At 36.8% G+C, this 18,710-nt stretch overlaps 1 protein-coding gene across 2 annotated transcripts in view; it reads right to left on the bottom strand.

The window, feature by feature from the left end:
* Positions 1-18,710, bottom strand: part of LOC150049085 (disintegrin and metalloproteinase domain-containing protein 5-like) — a 53,081-nt gene extending 34,371 nt beyond the window's left edge. For both annotated transcript variants that reach the window (XM_090353887.1, XM_090353886.1), the window contains exons 1-12: positions 18,607-18,710; positions 17,757-17,848; positions 16,899-16,954; positions 13,392-13,470; positions 13,094-13,170; positions 11,899-12,079; positions 10,718-10,783; positions 5,511-5,582; positions 5,171-5,340; positions 3,934-4,015; positions 3,589-3,725; positions 2,285-2,468 (exon numbers count right to left, since the gene is read on the bottom strand). In XM_090353887.1, coding sequence (XP_090210013.1) covers positions 2,285-2,468; positions 3,589-3,725; positions 3,934-4,015; positions 5,171-5,340; positions 5,511-5,582; positions 10,718-10,783; positions 11,899-12,079; positions 13,094-13,170; positions 13,392-13,470; positions 16,899-16,954; positions 17,757-17,848; positions 18,607-18,661 — 1,251 coding nt within the window. In that variant the 5' untranslated portion in view covers positions 18,662-18,710. The remainder of the gene's footprint in view (positions 1-2,284; positions 2,469-3,588; positions 3,726-3,933; positions 4,016-5,170; positions 5,341-5,510; positions 5,583-10,717; positions 10,784-11,898; positions 12,080-13,093; positions 13,171-13,391; positions 13,471-16,898; positions 16,955-17,756; positions 17,849-18,606) is intronic.

Here is an 18,710-nt window from a genome sequence, read left to right on the forward strand (position 1 = left end):
AAAAAACAAGAAAAAGTAGAATGGATTGTTCAGCTGCCATGGAAAAAGCAGCTGAAGAATCACATAAAAATATTTTTGAGGATATGTGTTTTTATTTCTTCAGAGAAAACTGTCAAATAGATAAGTATTTTTAACTTGGTAAAACATTGTCAAAGTGTTTTTCATGTGTCAGTTCTTCTGTTTGCTGGAATTCTACACAGGAAGTCCTTGCCTCTGCCAAGAAGTTCTCATGTTTTTCCTCCTCATTCCGGTAGTAGTTTCAAAGTTTCAGGTCTTAATTGAGGACTTTGATCCATTGAATTAATATCAGCATATAAAGTACCAAACGGGTCATTTCAGTCTTTTGCAGACAGATGTCTGGTTTTCCAAGCACTATTTGTTAAAGAGGCTATTTTTCCCCCCAACATATAATTTTGGCTTTCTTGCAAAATATCTGATGGCCATTTATATATGTTTATTCCTAGCCCATTCAATTTGTCTTCGTCTATTTTTTTGTACCAGAACCAAACTTGTTTTTTTTTCTTATTACTATGGCTATAGATCTCAGATTCTTAGCTATGTCTCATTGACATCTAGCATCTATGACATCTAGCATCTAATCACTGAAGCATGGGAAATTCCGTCTCCCAGCTAGACTAGAACTATAATCCTGAAGACCTCCTTAGTATGTCAGTGTGTATCTGGGATTTCACGGTGACTTGGAATGCCTCTGGAAAAAAAAGGGCCATGTCAATGGCTTTGGCCTCAGGATTAAGGTCACAGCTGAGCCAAGATGAGGGCACAACTTGAGCACCAATTTACATATCATATAGATACTTAACCCATGAAGTAATGGGAACAGCAATGATCTAGGCACTGCAAGGCTGAAAAATGCAGTGGTATTCAGACATGGTGAGAAGTAGCTGTAGAATGGACACTGGGGATCAGGGAATGGTGGCAAGGTAGTTCCATTACTTGGGGAGAGAGTAAGCCAATCAAACTGTGGAGAACTAGTCCAGACACAAAGATGCTGGACTTTCCGGGTGCCCAGATAAGTCTCTGTTTCTCTGTTGTGAAAGATGCCACATCAGTTTAGATTTCTGGGGATAAAGTTTCTCTGTTGGTCCTCAACTCTAAGGAGCTAGTGGTAGGCTAAAGAAGCATCTGGTATAGGAAAACTGAATACTTTCTAATTAATTTGTTCCTACAGGGCAGGTAACTATAGCACCTGACAGAGCAATGTCATACTACTTACTATCTATGAGTGTAGTTCAGTGATGGTGGGACCATGGAAATGACATAGAGTACCTACATTTGCTCTGGTTTTACTGTGGCAGAAAGCAGTAGCAGCTCACATGTGGAGATCTTGGTTCATGGACTATGGAGATTACCCAACTAATATCAAATACTGTAGTGTCATTAGAGCCATAGGAAGCCTCCACTTACCTTTTCCTGCAAAAAGATACTCCCAGCTGTGAAGCAAGATGTTTCCTTCTGGATTCAGAATTCAGTAGTTTAATATCTGTGCACCACAATCTAGCCCTTCCTTTACTATGTCCTGGCAATGTCCTTGGGTAACTGCACTTGAAATGTTATTGACTCACTTCCCTGAATTCTTGCTTTAGGAGGTAGTAAGCTTCAATCAGCTCCACTTGGCCATCTTGCTGATGTCATATTTCTTTTTATTCTTCCTGTGTTTTGATCTTAGTTCATAGTTTTATCATTTTTTTACAAGTGATATATTTTACCACCAACAGAGCATTTAGCTGTTCTCTTGGATCCAATTTTTTTGTTGTTTTTACCTTCTAATGCTGTGTGTGCCTTTGTTACTATTTGTTATTAAAAGTGTATTGCTTTGACAGTTTAAGACAATCTTGATGATCATTAAGTTTTTAGCTGATATACACAATAAGTCAAGCTAGAAAACAATATTTAAAGATAACCATGAAAGACCAATGCATTAACTTACAAAACCAGCCAGGCAGCAATGGAACATAGCTACTAAAAAGGCTGGTTGTGAGGAATGCAGTTTAATGCCAGCCTGAGCAGAAAAGTCCAAGTGACTCATATCTCCAATTAACCACCAAAAAGCCAGAAGTAGAGCTGTGGCTCAAGTCCTAGAGGACTAGCCCCGAGTTCAAGTCCCAACACTGGAGAAAAAAAAGACTAAAGTAGATTTAAAGGTTACCATCTTCCTAAAAGAAAAATATGGTTCCCGAATATATCATCCTAAAACATGATAAAGTTTCCAACTTCTTTTCTTAGCACCATACACACATAAGAAATTGAGATGTTTTGCACCAACCGTTGGAGGGCCACAATCACATTGCTCTGGTTTCTCGACCACTCCATTGCCACATTCTGAAGCGGGTGGTTTCGCTTGCCTTTCAACAAGGTTTTCCTCAAGGCATGCCAAACTGTTCTGAGACGTAAGGTATTTGAATTCATCCAAGCTACACGTGCTGAACTCCTTGACACCCCCATAGTTCCTGAAATGTAAAAGTAGGTTCTTGAAAAAAAATTGTTGGGATGTATTTCTCACTTTGCCCTAATTTGATGTTTGCATAAAACATTTCAAAACATTACGCTCTGTGTAAAAACAATAAGCACACTATTCAAATGTATTGATAGTCCTATAACATGTTATAGTTTTATAACTCCACTACAAAAAAATGGAAAATAATATATTTAAATTTTCTTTTATACCATCTGCTTCCTTTGGACATGGAGTCCAAGCCAGCAGCACTGCCTACAGATGCTTGGGCATGGGTTGGGTGCTCAGGACGGGATGTAGGTTTCCTGCTCAATGGAAGTGTGAAGATTCACCTTCCAGAAGACTAACTAGCCTATTAAAGGGCCTACTAACTTTGAGAAACTTTAATAAGTTCTTTACCTTATCTGGATTGGTTAGAGCATTGCTAAGTGTGGAAATCTCTTGATACCTGTAAAAGATTAATTTCAAGGCCCCAGTGCTGCACTCTACTCCTAAATATCCCCCAGATGTTCAGCTCCTTCCTCTCTCTCCTCTCTCTCTCTCTCTCTCTCTCTCACTCTCTCTCCATACATATGTAATGTATATACATACTTATGCTAGCCTTGAGCACAAAAGTTCAGGGACAGTGCCCATCCCTGAATTCAAGCCCCAAGACTGGCAAAAACCCCACAAATACATAGATATGTATTTACATGTGGATATATATATAGATATGCATATATGTGTGTTTATATATATGTATGTATGTATATAAACATCTATATTTTGAGTGTGTATATATACACAGATTTTATAAGTCATAAACTATCCATATGGATACATTATATACAAATTTTATATATATTTATATGTGTAAATATATATGAATAATTTATAATAGTATATTAAATTTCTCTACATATCACACACACACACAAATATACCTCCAGCTAACCACAATGAAGCTTGAAATGGGGCTTTAGCTCAAATGGAAGAGTACCAGCTTTGAGTAAAGTAGCGAAGGATGAGTCCTTCAAGCTCCAGTACCGACAGAAAAAAATAAAGAAAACTAAAATTGTTTAAAATAACAATACAATCCTATATATGTATTTGATAAAGGAAAGGATCTTACTTACACTGCTTTGGGCATCATTGTACAAACACCTCGTGGACAATAGCAGGCATGGGATGTATCCAAAGTTAACCCCATACCAAGGCTCAGCACTTGCACAAAAATGGCGGTGTATGACTCTAAAGAGAACCCTTCTGGATACTAAAACATGAATAAAGGATAAGCAATCAAAAATATTGTGTAGTGAAAAGCTAAACTACAATTTTCAAAAACTCATGAGAGATACCACTGTGATGGCAACTGTAGAGATGTATAAATGCTTTGATAATAGATTTCACACTTCAAAATACTTAGGACATTCTGAAATAGGAACTAATGAGAGGAAATTAGGTAATGACTGGTTACATACCACAGCAATTCCTACATTGTAATTCTTATCACATATTTTTCCTGGAAATGCAGAGCCTGATTGAGTAGGATTTTCCTGAAAACTAAATAATTTTACATATTAGTGCATTTTAAGGTATTATTACTAAATAATACTTTTCAGAGCAGCAAACAAAGTTTAACAATTATGAGGCAAACACAACTAATAGTTATGGTTTTCATTCTGTGTTCACAGTCCCCCAAATTTAGCATTTCATGGTCTCATTATTCATTTATTATCTAAAAGTAATTAGATTTTGGCACATGAGATTCATGGCAGCTTAATGTACTTGTTTTATTACAAAACAGAATGTTAGAATTAATTAGAAGCTGGGCAATACTGGCTCACGCCTGTAATCCTAGCTACTCATGTGGCTGAGATTTGAGGGGTGAGGTTCAAAGCCAACCCAGGCATCAAAGTCTGTTGTAACTTTTATCTCTAATTAACCACCAAAAACAAACAAACAAAAAAACAGAAGTGGAACTATGGCTCAAGTGGTAGAGCACTAGCCTTGGGCTGAAGAGCTCAGGGACTAGTGCTTGAGCCACTACACCACTTCCAGTTTTCTGGTGGTTTGTTAGAGAAAAGAGTCTCACCAACTTTAGTGCCCAGGCTGGCTTTCAACTGTGATCCTCAGATCTCAGCCTCCTGAGTAGCTAGGATTACAGGTGTGAGCTACCAGCACCCGGCTTTAAAGTTCTTCAACAAAACATTCTTGTTAATTTTGTTTTGCATTAGTTCCTAAAGAGGGGCAAAGAATTCTAGCTTAAGCTGAACTCCAGTGGCTCACACTTGAAATTCTAGCTGCTCAAGAGGCTGAGCTCTAAGGATTAGGATTCAAAGCCAGTCTAGGAAGAAAAAGATCCCCAAGGCTCTTTCCTCCAGTTAACCAGCAAAAAGATACAAGTGGAAGAATGGCTCATCAGCCTTAAGTATAAAAGGTAAGTGACAGTACCCAGGTCCTGAGTTCAAGCCCCAATATTGCACCAGTCTTGAGTGAAAAACTAAGGGCAAGTGCCAAGACCTTGAGTTCAAGCCCCAATCTTGGCACATACACACAAACATTTAGCTTGCTTATGCTTTTTAATATATGGTATCTGTCAAGTCATCATCAAATCTGCAAAGTATGGTATATGTAATTGTTGATTGTCACACTTACCACATAAATTATTTTTGGAATATTCCTTCAGTGATATAAAATACAGAATATTATACTTACACAAATAAGTATGTCATTTGATACATGTCATAATCATCAAGATGATCACGATTCCATTCTAAAAAATCAATTAACATACGATCAACTCTCCCTTCAGTTCGAATCTTATTATTATTTGACCAGATTTCAATGGAATTTATTACAACACTTAGTTTTAACTGGGCAAGCATCTAAAAAACAAAGGTAAAGGAGAAATCTTAAGTCCACTTGACCATCATGTTAAACTTGGATCTATTTGGTTACAGAGAGTTTTTCAAGAGCTTCGCAAAATACTATACACATATCATACCCTTTTTACCTATGTATTTACAAAATACACAATATGGTTTTTAAAACTTACAGTGTTAGCAAGGCCAACAATCTGAATAACCTTCTGTGTTACAGCCTTTGTGTCCGAGCCCATGTAGTCAAACTGAAAAACACAAGCTATGTTTTAAAAAACTAGAGATAGAATTCACCTACCACATCTTTTAAAGCATACCATATCCTATCCTGTAGTCATAGCATGATATTCCATTAGGAATTCAGACAATACACACTGCTATGACAATATTGACTTTACACAAAATATTTAATGAGAAGATTCCAAATGTTTCATGTACTGGAGAAAGGGAGCAAGATGACAATCAAGAGTCCTCCAGCTCTCCCATCGGTGCCCCCGAGGAGACGGGACTTCAGTCACCAGGAGCTCCAGTAACATTCTGCATATATTTTAGCCTTCATGCAACAAACACAAGTTGGACCATCTCTTTTTTTATTTCTTTTTTTAAATATTTTTTATTGTAATTAATAAAAGGGTTACATGATATTTGCCAGATAGAGGATGCATTAATTCACATACATTGATACCCTTTCACATGTCTTGGTACCCATTACCCTCCCTCCGGACCCTCTCTTTAAACACAACACTGATCTAAACAAATTCAAAACATAGAATCATAAAGTATATTTCCTATCCACAATGAAAAAATAGAAAAGAATATCCAAACACCTGAGAAACGAGACAGTACATTTCTTAATAATGCATGGGCCAAGGAGAAAGTCTCCAAAAACACATTGAGCAAAATCAATTGAAAGTGCAACATAAGAATTTGTAGACACTGCCGTCTGGAGAGGAAACTGATAGCATCAAATCTGTGCATTGTCTAATACTAGTGCTTCCATGTTTTCATTTAACACATGAAGATTTTTTTAGTCACAATTTAGTTTAGGATAAAAGCTGAAATGTAGCTCGAGATCTATATACCACTCTATAATCCTAAACGACCTTGAGTCTATTGCTAGATTTAAAAAATTCTGTTTATGTAATAGTATTGGTGCTATATATTCTCTGTGACCTCATCAATGTTTTAAATTAAAATGTTCCATAAAATGTTTTAATGCCTGTTAAGGACAACTCCCTTCTTTTTCTTTTTTTATTCAGTGCTGCTACATTTAATCTCATGTGTCTGCTTTTCACAAGAACTTCCTTTTCTTTTGTACTGAGAATACTTAACATGTGATTTACTCAACAAAAACTGAATTGTTAATAATAAGTACTGTGCTGCACAGAAAACATTTATCTTTAGACTGCCTTACTTTTACATTGATGGAACAAGCTTCCTGTGCCATGGTCCTTAAAACCATAAGTCTCCTATTTCTGGGAGTTTGACTGGAATTATCCTTCTGTGACTAGCTTATTTAGCCTGGAATAAGGCCTCCCAGATTCACCACTGTTGTCATGTGACACAGGATTTCCTGAGCAATACTTCATTATGTATATAAACCACCTTTTCTTTTTTCTTTTCTCCCCTCCCCCTTATTTGTCGGTTGTGTTGCTTGAACTCTGGGCCTGGGTGCTATCCCTGAGCAATTTTGCTCAAAGTTAGCATTCTACCACTTGACCCACAGAACCGCTTCTGGTTTTCTGGAGATAAACTAGAGATAAAAGTCTCATAATATTTCCTGCCTGAGCTGGCTTTGAACTGCCATCCTCGATTCTCAGCCTCCTGAATAGCTAAGATTCTACAGATGGGAGCCACTGGCACCTAGCTCTCAACTTGTCTTTACTTACCTGCTTGATGATATTTTATGTTCCTTCTATATAGTAGCTTCAGTGAACCTAAGCATGCATACATTACTTAAAGATCTTGATTGTAATTTATTTAGATTGACATGAACACTTACGAATGGTATATCACATAATAATAAAGAAACAGAGTAGAAACAAGTGCTGACTACTGTGCCCCAGCTTTTTGATATTAGTATAAATTCTCTTTGAGATTTATAAACTGAATCACATCCTAAATTTTCCTTATAATTGGCTTCTTCTACTCTTTTGCTTCAGCATCAGCTGAAAGAATCATCTGACTTTTTCTGATGTTCACTTGATCACTACATTATATAATTCTAAACTACTGTTCCACTTTCTTTGGTATTCATGTATACATATGTGAATATTTTATTATGCCTCTGTAAGAAGGAGTGTTAAAGATTTGACTTTACAAAATAAGCCAAGAATTCTGTAATTGGGTATTATCTGGAAGGATTTGTGTAGGATTGATTGCCTTTCCCCCACCTCCTCTTTAAAGTCTCGTAGAATTCCCTAATGAGAGCCTCAAAGTTTCCCGGGCTGAAATATTAGAAGTGATGATAGGCTTAAATAAAATTAGCAGCTTGCTTGAAATTTTGGAGAGACATGTACAAGTCCAAATTGCAATGACTATAATAAATATCTTTGCATATATATATATATATATATATATATATATATATATCCTTGGTGTTAACACATGTGGCTGGTATCACATGGTAGCAAACATCAAGAACTTTCAGGGAATGGTGATCTGACCTTACAACCCAAAGAAGATACCAGACACTGAACAGATAGAAACACTAGGAAAACTGTTGGGTGAATTTAAAGCAGCTGTTTTAAGAACATTCAATGTATTTCAAGGGCAATGGTTAGATTTCCACCTGAAAAATTTAGCAGAAAGATAGGAAGAATAAGTTTAAGTTACAACATAAGTCCATGAGCTAAAAAATATGCTAAGCAAAATGGAAAGCATTACAAAAGACTAGATCAAAGAAGAGAGAGAGACATAAATCTCTACTTGATGAAATACTACTGGAGACAAATGAAGAATTAGACCTATAATTCTAGCTACTCGGGATGCTAAAATCCAGATTATGACTAAAAGCCAGACCTAAATATTATGAGCAAAACACTCTATGAATTAACTTCGATTAACCAGAAAAAAATCAGTAGAATGCCAGCTAAGCAAGCAAGCTGAGCAAGAAGAGTGAAGCCCTGAGTTCAAACCCCTTGGTATAGATAGATAGATAGATAGATAGATAGATAGATAGATAGATAGATAGATAGATAAATAGATTCCCTATGAGAATCCTGAGCAATATACTACTAGTAGATCATTTTTAGAAAGAGTAGGATGTGAATTTCACCAGCAAGCTCACCAATGGATTTCATCTAAGCCAAAGACCATATATATTTTATTTTACTGGGGTAGATGTTAGCTCCTTATGCTTATCCCTGTGCATTTAGAATTTTAGTAAAAAAGAATATTTGGATTAAAAGTAATTGGTACAAGAGTAATTATATAAAAAGAGGAAGTGTGTTCCATTTTTAAAAGAAAATGTATTAACAAAGGCCACCAAGTGAGGCTTAAAAAAATCAAAATTGGCAAAAGAACAAAATTATCTCTAGGCTCCCAACCAAAGAAAAAATTGGGGGCTGTGAGTTTGACTCAAGTAGTAGACTACCTTCTTGATTAGGTAGGCTCTGAGTTCAAATACAAGGACTGACAAATGAATAGATTAATAGATTTTTGTTTATGCTACCAAATTTTGGAGTGTCTTGCTATAAATAGTTTATACTTATCAATGTTGATTTTGATATTAATCTAAAAGTTGTCTTAAATTTCTATTTATATGTTCTTTTCATTATTTTACATTATGTATACTATTTTTTTCACTTTTTCCTTATCTTTTCTTTTTTTTGTATCTTTTCTTTTTTTGTACTGGGGATCAAACCCAGGACCTTGCACTTTCTAGGAAAGCACTTTACCACGGAGCTACATCCCAGACCTTTGTATGGTATTTTTAAATATGTCAATTGTAAACAAAACGTCTGTATTCATGTCTTGTATAACCATTGGTTTGGATTTCTGTTCACTTTTCCTTAGGTTTTAAGTGCAGCATTTATATATTTGAGCTAAAATGCTGTTATCTTAACTCCTAGTTGCACCCTACCTCCTAATGTATCCCACATTTATGACAAACATGCTAGATGTATCATTTTCTTTCCCTTTATTACCTTTACTCTTACAGTTTTACTGAAAAATCTGCTTGCCTCACATTTTTTGTTTGTTTTTTTGGGGGAAGTCGGGGGGGGCACATGCTGCTTTTAAGGCTTGAACTCAGGGCCTGGACAATGTCCCTGAGCTCTTTTACTCAAGGCTAGCACTCTACCACTTGAGTTGCAGTTCCACTCCTGACTGTTTTAGTGGCTAATTGGAGATAATTGCCTCAAACCTCTATCTTTCTTACTGCAGCCTCCAAAGTATCTAGGATTGCAAATGTGAGATACCATGCCCATCTTACTTTTGGTTTGTGCTGTTCATTTCCTTATGGACTGGAAGCTGTGTATGAATGATTCTGATCTGAAGGTAATGGGAGGTATCTGAAGTGACAGATCTCCAGAGATGTGCACTATTCACTTTCATCTAATATCCTCAGTTCTAATCAATCTGGGACAAATTTAGTATCATGGATTTCAATCCCAACCATAGCCTGAATTCATATGTATACTTACAAATTCTCAATGTGAAATTATTTCTCTTTTTTTCCTGTTTGGTTCATTTGTGGAAAACTGAGAAGGAAACCAATGGTAAACTTGTTTTCTCCTTTGGATGGCAAGAAGAGGAACATTTGTTTTGTAGACTTCTCTTCTAATTAGGCTGAAGTAGTTAAATTGTAATCTGATGATGGAGTTGAAGGGTATGGAGGATGGGATCTATGCTTTCTTGAAGGATGCAGTCTTTTTAACCCAGGAAAAATAGCCCACAAACTTTGTCAAATTACAATGGTTCACTGTTAAAAGTAATTAGAAGCCAAGAACCAGGATGCTGACATGTGAGGATCACAGTTCAAAATCAGCCAAGCAGGACAGTCTGTGAGACTCTTATCTTCAATATGCTATGGAAAAGCCCAAAGGGGAGCTGTGGCTCAAATGGTAGAACATTAGCCCTGAACAAAAAAGCTCAGGAACCATGTCCAGGCACTCCCTTCAAACCCAGGATAGGCGCACGCGTGCGCGCACACACACACACACACACACACACACACACACACACACACACACAAAGTGATTAGAGTGCTTATCTATATGCAAGATAAATAAGTTAACAAAAACAAATTCACTATTTTCAGAATTCATTATTTGAAAATACACAATAAAATTGAAAGTGCAGGATACAATTGATTGAAAATTTTCATTATGTTAGTAAACTCAAACTACAGGTAAAGAATAATACATGAAATAGGACATACCAGATGTTTTTCCACAACAATATTTATTTGAAGAGATCGGGGGAATAACTTGGAAAGTCTGCTACCCTGGAAAATATGGAAGAAGAATTTTGAAGAATTTATAAAACTTTATCTTTTATTGACATTACATAAAATGACACAAACTGAAAGGTATGTTGCTGTTTCCATAATAGACTGTTTCAAATTTTAAAAAAAAATTACTTAGGTGCTATTCAGAGGATTCCATTTCAGAAGCACTGGGATTAGTGACCGCTTCTACTTAGACTCTCCAAGCTATAGAAAACCTAGGAAATTCTGTTTTTGTAATAATTGAAATTTTAGTTTTATAACAAGAGCATTGCCGTCTTATCCTTCTGATCATTTGTATAATTTCTATGGTAGGAGTTTCTGCAATAAATAGTTTAAAACCTACATTTGGGGGCCAGGAGCATGGCTTAATGGTAGCATGCTTGCCTAGCATGCACAAAGCCCTGGGTTCAATACCTTGGTACTACATACACAGAAAAAGCTGGAAGTGGTACTGTGGCTCAAGTGGTAAAGACCTGGCCTTAATAAAGCCCAAAGACAGTGTCTAGGCCCTGAGTTCAAGTCGCAAGACTAGTAACACACACACACACACACACAACTACATTTAGCAAATAATGCAAATGCATTGAACTTATAAACTGATATGTTGAATTGAAACTACTTAAAATTAAAGAAAATACTAAAGTCTATAATTAATAGCAGTTCAATTATAAGTAATAGCAGTTCACTAGAGACAGTTTTGTGTCTTTTTAGAAGAAGGAGTCAGCACTTTTATCCAAAGCTCATGTGAACCAATAAAATTACCCACTATGGAACGCTCCTAAAACAAACACTTAGGATTTTTATCTCAATTATCTGAGCAATTGAGAAAAAAAAGACTATTGATTTTACATTAATAGTGCCCAGGGCCTAGGCACTTTCCCTGAGCTTTTTCGCTTAAGGCCACAGCTCTACTACTTTGAGCCACCGCTCCACTGCTGGTTTTCTGATGGTTAATTGGAGCTAAAAGCCTTGTTTTGAAAGATATCTCAAATGATACACACAGCAATGAAAAGACACTTCCCAGTTACTGAGGTCATGCAAATCACCCTTCAAATTTTGTTTGCAACATCATTTTTCATTCCATAAAATACGTTAACAAGGTTATCACTTACATCTATGTTCTTTCTGGATTGATAGTGTACAGTATTAAACCAGTCATAAGTGTCACCTTCTCCTAAGACAGGAATATTTGTTGTATTACCATTGCTCTCTTGATAAACCACGTGAACAAAGCCTGAGGCAGCCTCCATTGGCTTAATTCCATAAGAGACGTTTCTAAACTGTATTGTGCCCCTGAATATTAAAAATAATCAAAGAAAGTCAGTAATGATGCTACTACCAAAACTGTAAGATTCTTATGAGAAATTTTGACCCAAATTGCTTTTAAATTAAAAGCCATCTTTGTTTTTCCACTTTGTCTCTTAGGTCGTTGAGGCCTTGTACTGGAAATAGACTACCCAATTACAAGATAGATATTCCATTCAATTACAAATATTTATAATAAATATTTATAACACACGATAATAATCATAGAAATAATAATATTAAGAAATATTAAGATAACAATACATAGTAAGATAATCATATTAGTATTCATATTGTTTTCTTTATGTATCAACATGTTATTATTAACTAACTAATAAATATTGGTGATATTAATGTTATTTGTAATTAATGTTCACAATAATATTGATTGAATTATAAACATTTAGATGATACTCTTTTGTTAGAAAAATATATTATTGGCATGGGTTTCAGTTCTTAATCAGGGAAAGATTCCTCTTCAGTGTGCTGACTTTCCGTTCAAGCCTGCTGGGTCTGTACACCTTTAGTCTGTAACTTCCTCGCAGGCTTCTTCCAGATCTCAGTTGCCTTATGTTTGATACACCCATTTCTTCCCTAATATTTAAATGATCTAGATTATTTGTGTTGTGGCTAATCAACAAATATGAACAAATGCAGAGGCCACAGACGTAATACAACTAGGAATTTCTAGGAAATTGAGCTGTAGGGTGAAAACAGAACTTGGGGAAAGTATACAACAGACAAGAGCCTCATCAGTATTGCCTGCCCTGGCCATAACCCAGAGCATCCAGCAGCAAATCCTCCCACTATTCCACAGTGGCAGGATAGCAGGACCAGTGAGGCTCAGGGGAGGCCACCACATGGCACTAGTCCTTGATTTTGTGCTTGAGCAATGGAAATGTAAAGGTAATTATAGAACTAGAAGAGGCACATGGAAGGTTTATGCATAGGACCAGCCAGGGATAACACCAGCAAGTTAATCGTCTTTAAACAGTATACAACCTGAGTCCTGAACAAACGTTGAAGGTCACAAGAGAATTTGGAAACCCCGCAACATATCCATTATAATTGCAATTCATCTAAAAAATACACAAAGAAAAAAAGGGGGATGACTCTTTTTTAAAAACACGTACCCTAAAATACATTTCATTTATTACTTTACCTACTATAATATTTAAGAGGATTATTCAATTTCAGTAAATGTATCAAATAATATTCTTGTCATTATAGACATTTATAGATTTTCTTTCCCAAGTAAACCCCAAATAAGAAATCTGTAAGTTAAAAAAAAAAGGCTTACCTGACCTAACAAAGTCTGGAAATGTTTGGTGCCCTCTTGGTCATAATAATGAACAAGAGCATTTAGAGATAAAAATGATCTAGAGAAAAATACAAAAACATGCTCAAATGAAACTGAAAAATAGAAAATTAATTCTTTATATGTGCTGAAGAATCTAAAACCTAGAAATAGCCTATTGCCCAGATATCTCCATGTTACTTTAAGCTGAGATACTGAGAATGATCTTTTTTTCATATATTTTTATTGTAATTAATAGAAGGGTTACATTATATTCACCAGATAAAACATGCATTACTTCACATACATTGATACCCTTTCTCATGTCTTGATCCCCATTTCCCTCCCCCTGAGAGTGATCTTTTAACTAGAGAGATATAATACTAAAATGCTGGTTAATGAACAATTAAAATCACTGGGTATATCAGGAAAATGTATAGTACAAATCCCAATATTTAGTCTAAAACTTGCAAATATTTAATATTTAATGCTCATTGATTTCAGACGCTATACTTCAGTCTCAAAAATGTGATTTTAGCAGAAAATTCTGAAATATTAGGTCTTACATCATAGTCATTAACCTTAGCTATGTTCCAGACTCTTCATAATAACAATGGTCAGAATTTTCTTTCATAGCTCTTGCTAACTATTCCAAAAGTTGTATACGGAGTCTCTCACATGAAATCCTAACAACTTGGGAAGAGGAGACTTGGAGAATTGTCATTTGGGTCCAGACTAGGCAAAAAGTTTGTGAGACTGCATCTCAACCAACAGCTGAATTCTTTGCCCCTCTTTAGGAACTAATGCAAAACAAAATTAACAAGAATGTTTTGTTGAAGAACTTTAAAGCCGGGTGCTGGTAGCTCACACCTGTAATCCTAGCTACTCAGGGGTCTGAGATCTTGAGTATCACTGTTCAAAGCCAGCCCGGGCACTAAAGATCAAGAGACTCCAATTAACCACCAGAAAAGGGGAATGGGGCTGAAAGCTCCAGAAGATTAACCAGAGCAAAAGAGGAGTGGAAGAGACATGACTCAGCAGTAGAGCACCAGTATAACACGCACAAAATCCTTACTGAGTTTCAACCTTGATGCCATCAAAAACCAAAAGATGATACCACTCCTGAAGCCAGATAAAACTTTCATGTCCTCCCAGCTTTCCATCTTCTGTGCCCACCTTACTCCTTTCTTTATTTGCAAAGGATGACTAACCTCTGTTACCTAGATGAATTCTTTATAGGATTCCAGTAAGTGAATCCTTACAGATCCCATACTGTGCCATAGTCTACAAAAACAACTCTTTCCTACCACTTAAAACTTTTCCTCTTTATTATAAGCTTTATTTTACTGTAGTGCTATTTAGAAATGTTATTTTCAAGCCAGATCCTTCCTAAATAACCCTGTTATGACCAATATTTCTTTTTCAATTCCCAATAAATTTGATCCAAGAAGAAGTCACATACAGTCTCTTCTTTTCCAATTCTATTCACTTTGGAAAATGTCCTACCCTTAATCACCAGCATTTCAAAATTTTAAAAATCATTACTGTAATGGACTTCTACTGTCTACTTGAAAACTAAATTTAACCACTGAGTTTCAGCACTGTTTAACCATTTAGTTTACAAACTCCTTAAATGTACACCATGTGGTATATATTTTACTTTTTCCCTTCTCTCCCTATTCCAAGATTCTCCCTGATCTCCCGTGTTGGCTACATTTTTTTCTGTCCCAGAAATATTGTTTTGTTTGTTTTAATTTTATTGTAAAGGTGATTTACAGTTACATAAGTAAGGTTATGCATACATTTCATTTCAGTGTTAACCCCTTCTTTTCCACTTTCCCTCTTCCCCAAGTTATAAAGTTCATTTCCAACATAGTGTCTAGTGAGTATCGCTGTTGCATTGGTTCACCTTTTTCCCACCATTTCCACGATTCCTCTTCCCTTCCCCAAATTAGGGAAACAAGACAGAGGCTACTGAAATCAGAGGGTACAGTAAGCACAAGGAATAAACCAGAGGAGAAAAAAAATACAAAAGAAATAACTGAAAAAACAACCAACCACAAAAAATAAACACCCTCTTGTTTACATATCATGGAGATCATTTGGGTTAGCATCATTTTATATGCTCAGATGTACATAGCTATTGGGCTATTGTGAACTTCTGCTAGGACTATCGTAGGCATGTACTAATTATTATGTACAAATGAGGGAAACTATGGTGTTTATGCTTCTTTGGCTCTGACTGTGGCTTAGTGGTAGAGTGCTTGCTTAGAATTATTGTTTTTATCTAAGCTTTAGACATTAGCCACTAATCTGTTCATTCTTTAAAATAGTCTGCTACCTTAATATTATAATATTTAATAATATAACCAAGCTAATATTTACTGTTCTATTTTCCTACTGATGCCTCTAAGAGATTTAAATTCCTATGTTCATATTTCTAGTTGAAAACAATCCACTAGGACAGAGGACTACAATTCAAACTTGCCCCTCTGCACACATAAATCACCCTTGTTCCGCTCCCACCTTTGATTATACAATAATCTGTTTTCTTGAGCAGCAAATAAATTAACTGCAATCCCTTGCTGTTTTCCAGGCAGCCACTCAACCCCATCTGAGGTCGACCAAAGTTTTTTTCCCAGCTGTAACTTCTATGTGCTTTCACCACCCACCAAAAATTAGTCATATAACTAGTCAACCTCCTCCAGTTATTTTCCCTGAAATACACCCTACAATACCTGACTTAACTATGCAAATACAATCTCCTTACAATGTCAGTAAACATCTGTCACTTGCCTGATTTTCCAGAATCCTTCACCTCTATCCTTCAGAAAAGTAGATCACTTCATAATTTTCATGAACATTTGTACACACTGAAAGCTATTTTACATTTTCCTGTTTTGCAAATCGTTTTTTGCTATAAATAAAATATCACCCTCACCTATCCTATCCCTCTTCTTTACATAGCTAGAGGTTATCTTCCCTTGGCACATAGGTCAACTTATACCTTTTTTTTTTTTCTTGCCAGTTCTGGGCCTTGAATTCAGGGCCTAGGTGCTGTCCTTTGGTTTTCTCAAGGCTAGTACTCTACCACTTGAGTACCACTTCCACCATTTTTCCATGTATGTGGTATGGAGGACTCGAACCTGGGTCTTCCTGCTAAGCAAGCACTCTACCAAACTTTCAGCCCAACTCATACCTTTTTCAAAAACCTGTCTCTGACTTCAGACTTCAACTTTATTCTTATTGCTATTGTTTTGTTTCACTTATTACTGTCTTTGTTTTATCACGATTACAATACCCTATTATAAAACGCTGTTTTGGTTAATATACCTGAATGTACCTTCCTGTGTTATAAATTCCTAACTCTTTTTCCTGCCTTGGACTTAACTAATACTCGATATACAACAGTTATCAATATATTTAGCTTAAAATGAGTCTAATCATAACTATTTTTAACTCAAAAGACTAAAGAATTAAAATTTGAAGGGACAAAGTATAATTACTTACTGCTTTTTGAGATGGACAAAATATGGTTTCCCTGCTATTGTAATAAGATAAGCAAGCTGTAACAAGAATAGCCAAAGAAGGTATTATGTTTTAATTTGTGCTTTCACAAGTTGACCAGATTAACAACACATGACCATTTTATTGGTCTCTCTTCCCATGTAAATACTTAAAGCTTTATGAAGCAGGTAGAGAGACTTTGCACCTGCATAACATGGCTGCTCACACTTCTGAAGGAAACTTGCCTGTCGTCTTGTGGGGCTCAGAGATACCCTCCCAGGTACTGTGCCCATCTCAGATAGCCTGACTCATCCTAATTTGGTTCTTGGGGGAAACCCAGGCTTTTTGCCACTCCCTTAAAATGTGTGCTTGAAAATCTTATCTCAGAGTCCTTTATCCCTACTGGAACCAATCTATAATGCACAATGATGGGCACATGAAAAGGCTGAATGCTAGCCAGGCACTGGTCATTCCCACATGTAATCCTAGCTTGAGTTGGAAATCTGAGGATTGGTGCTTAAAGCCAGCCTGGGCAGACAAATCAGACAGACTCTTATTTCCAATTAACCAGCAAAGCCTGGAAGTAGAGATGTGGCTCAAGTGGTAGACTGTCAACCTTTAGTAAAAAAAGCTGGGCAAGAGCCCTTACAATGGCGCACACACACACACACACACACACACACACACACACACACACACACCATACACTCACAGACCCATGCACGCACATACAAAATGGCTGGGTGTTGAGCTTCTCTGAGCTGCCAATGCTGACTACAACCTCTGTTCAACAGCTTTGGCTCTTGATGTTAGAGTAAATCCATCCGAATCTAAACTATAAAGAGAACATTTCCCAATTACATTATTGTCTGGATTATATTCTGGATGTCTTTTTGCAGCTGGTGATACAATCTTCTCAGGAACTGTGATCTGCAGGTAGATCTTATGTGTATCTAAAAATAGAAATAAGTGATATTATTTTGATATCTGACTTTTTAAATTATTTATTTCTAGGCCTAATTCTGCAATTGTTCCCTGCATTCACCGCTATGGTTAAATAATCTTTCTTTCATATTGTATATACGATCACCACATCTATGAATTTCTGACCTGTTATCAGCACCTCAAATCCTCGAGTTTCCTCTCTGCCTCACACACATAGAGAGCTGTGTATATGTGTGTACACATCTCTGTGTGTATACCTACATCTTGCACACATATATCACATGTGCACGCACACACACACACACATATCACATTTACATATAAAACACATGTGCATTTGCAATTCCACAGCTCATACCAAGTACCAAAGTCCAGGAGAATAAAAAGGCTTGGAAATAAGTGAACACAGGCTAGCAGAATGAAGACAATTTTCAGCAAGGCCCATACAGTATGGGAGGTCTACTGTGCCATTTCCAGTGGAGAGGGTCAAAGGCTGCGGTAGTCAAGATGGGATTTGGTCCCGTGCTGTTTCGGATGCTATCTGTCCCCATGTCCACAGTCACGGCGCTGTGTACGTTGAGGAGAAGCGTGGGTTTCCCTTTTGTCCATTCGCCTTGTTTGGGCAAAAGCGTATAGAGGAGCATGGACCCGGGGGCAGGAAGGTGGCAGGGCAGGACCCGCCTCCCGGACACGAAGGTGGAGGCCCACCCTGCACCCGAAGCCCTGCCCAGCCTGCAGCCCTGGCCACCCTGCCACCCCAACTCACTGGAGTCGGCCTGCAGCCCGCTGAGTGCGGTGAGCAGCACCAGCAGAGGGACCATGGCTCCGCTGTCCTGGAGCCTCGCCTGGTGACAACAGTTGGGGCGTTGG

The sequence above is a fragment of the Megascapheus bottae genome, chromosome 20 (assembly GCF_031878675.1).
Source record: "Megascapheus bottae isolate mThoBot1 chromosome 20, mThoBot2.hap1, whole genome shotgun sequence".
NCBI classification, from domain to species: Eukaryota; Metazoa; Chordata; class Mammalia; order Rodentia; family Geomyidae; genus Megascapheus; species Megascapheus bottae.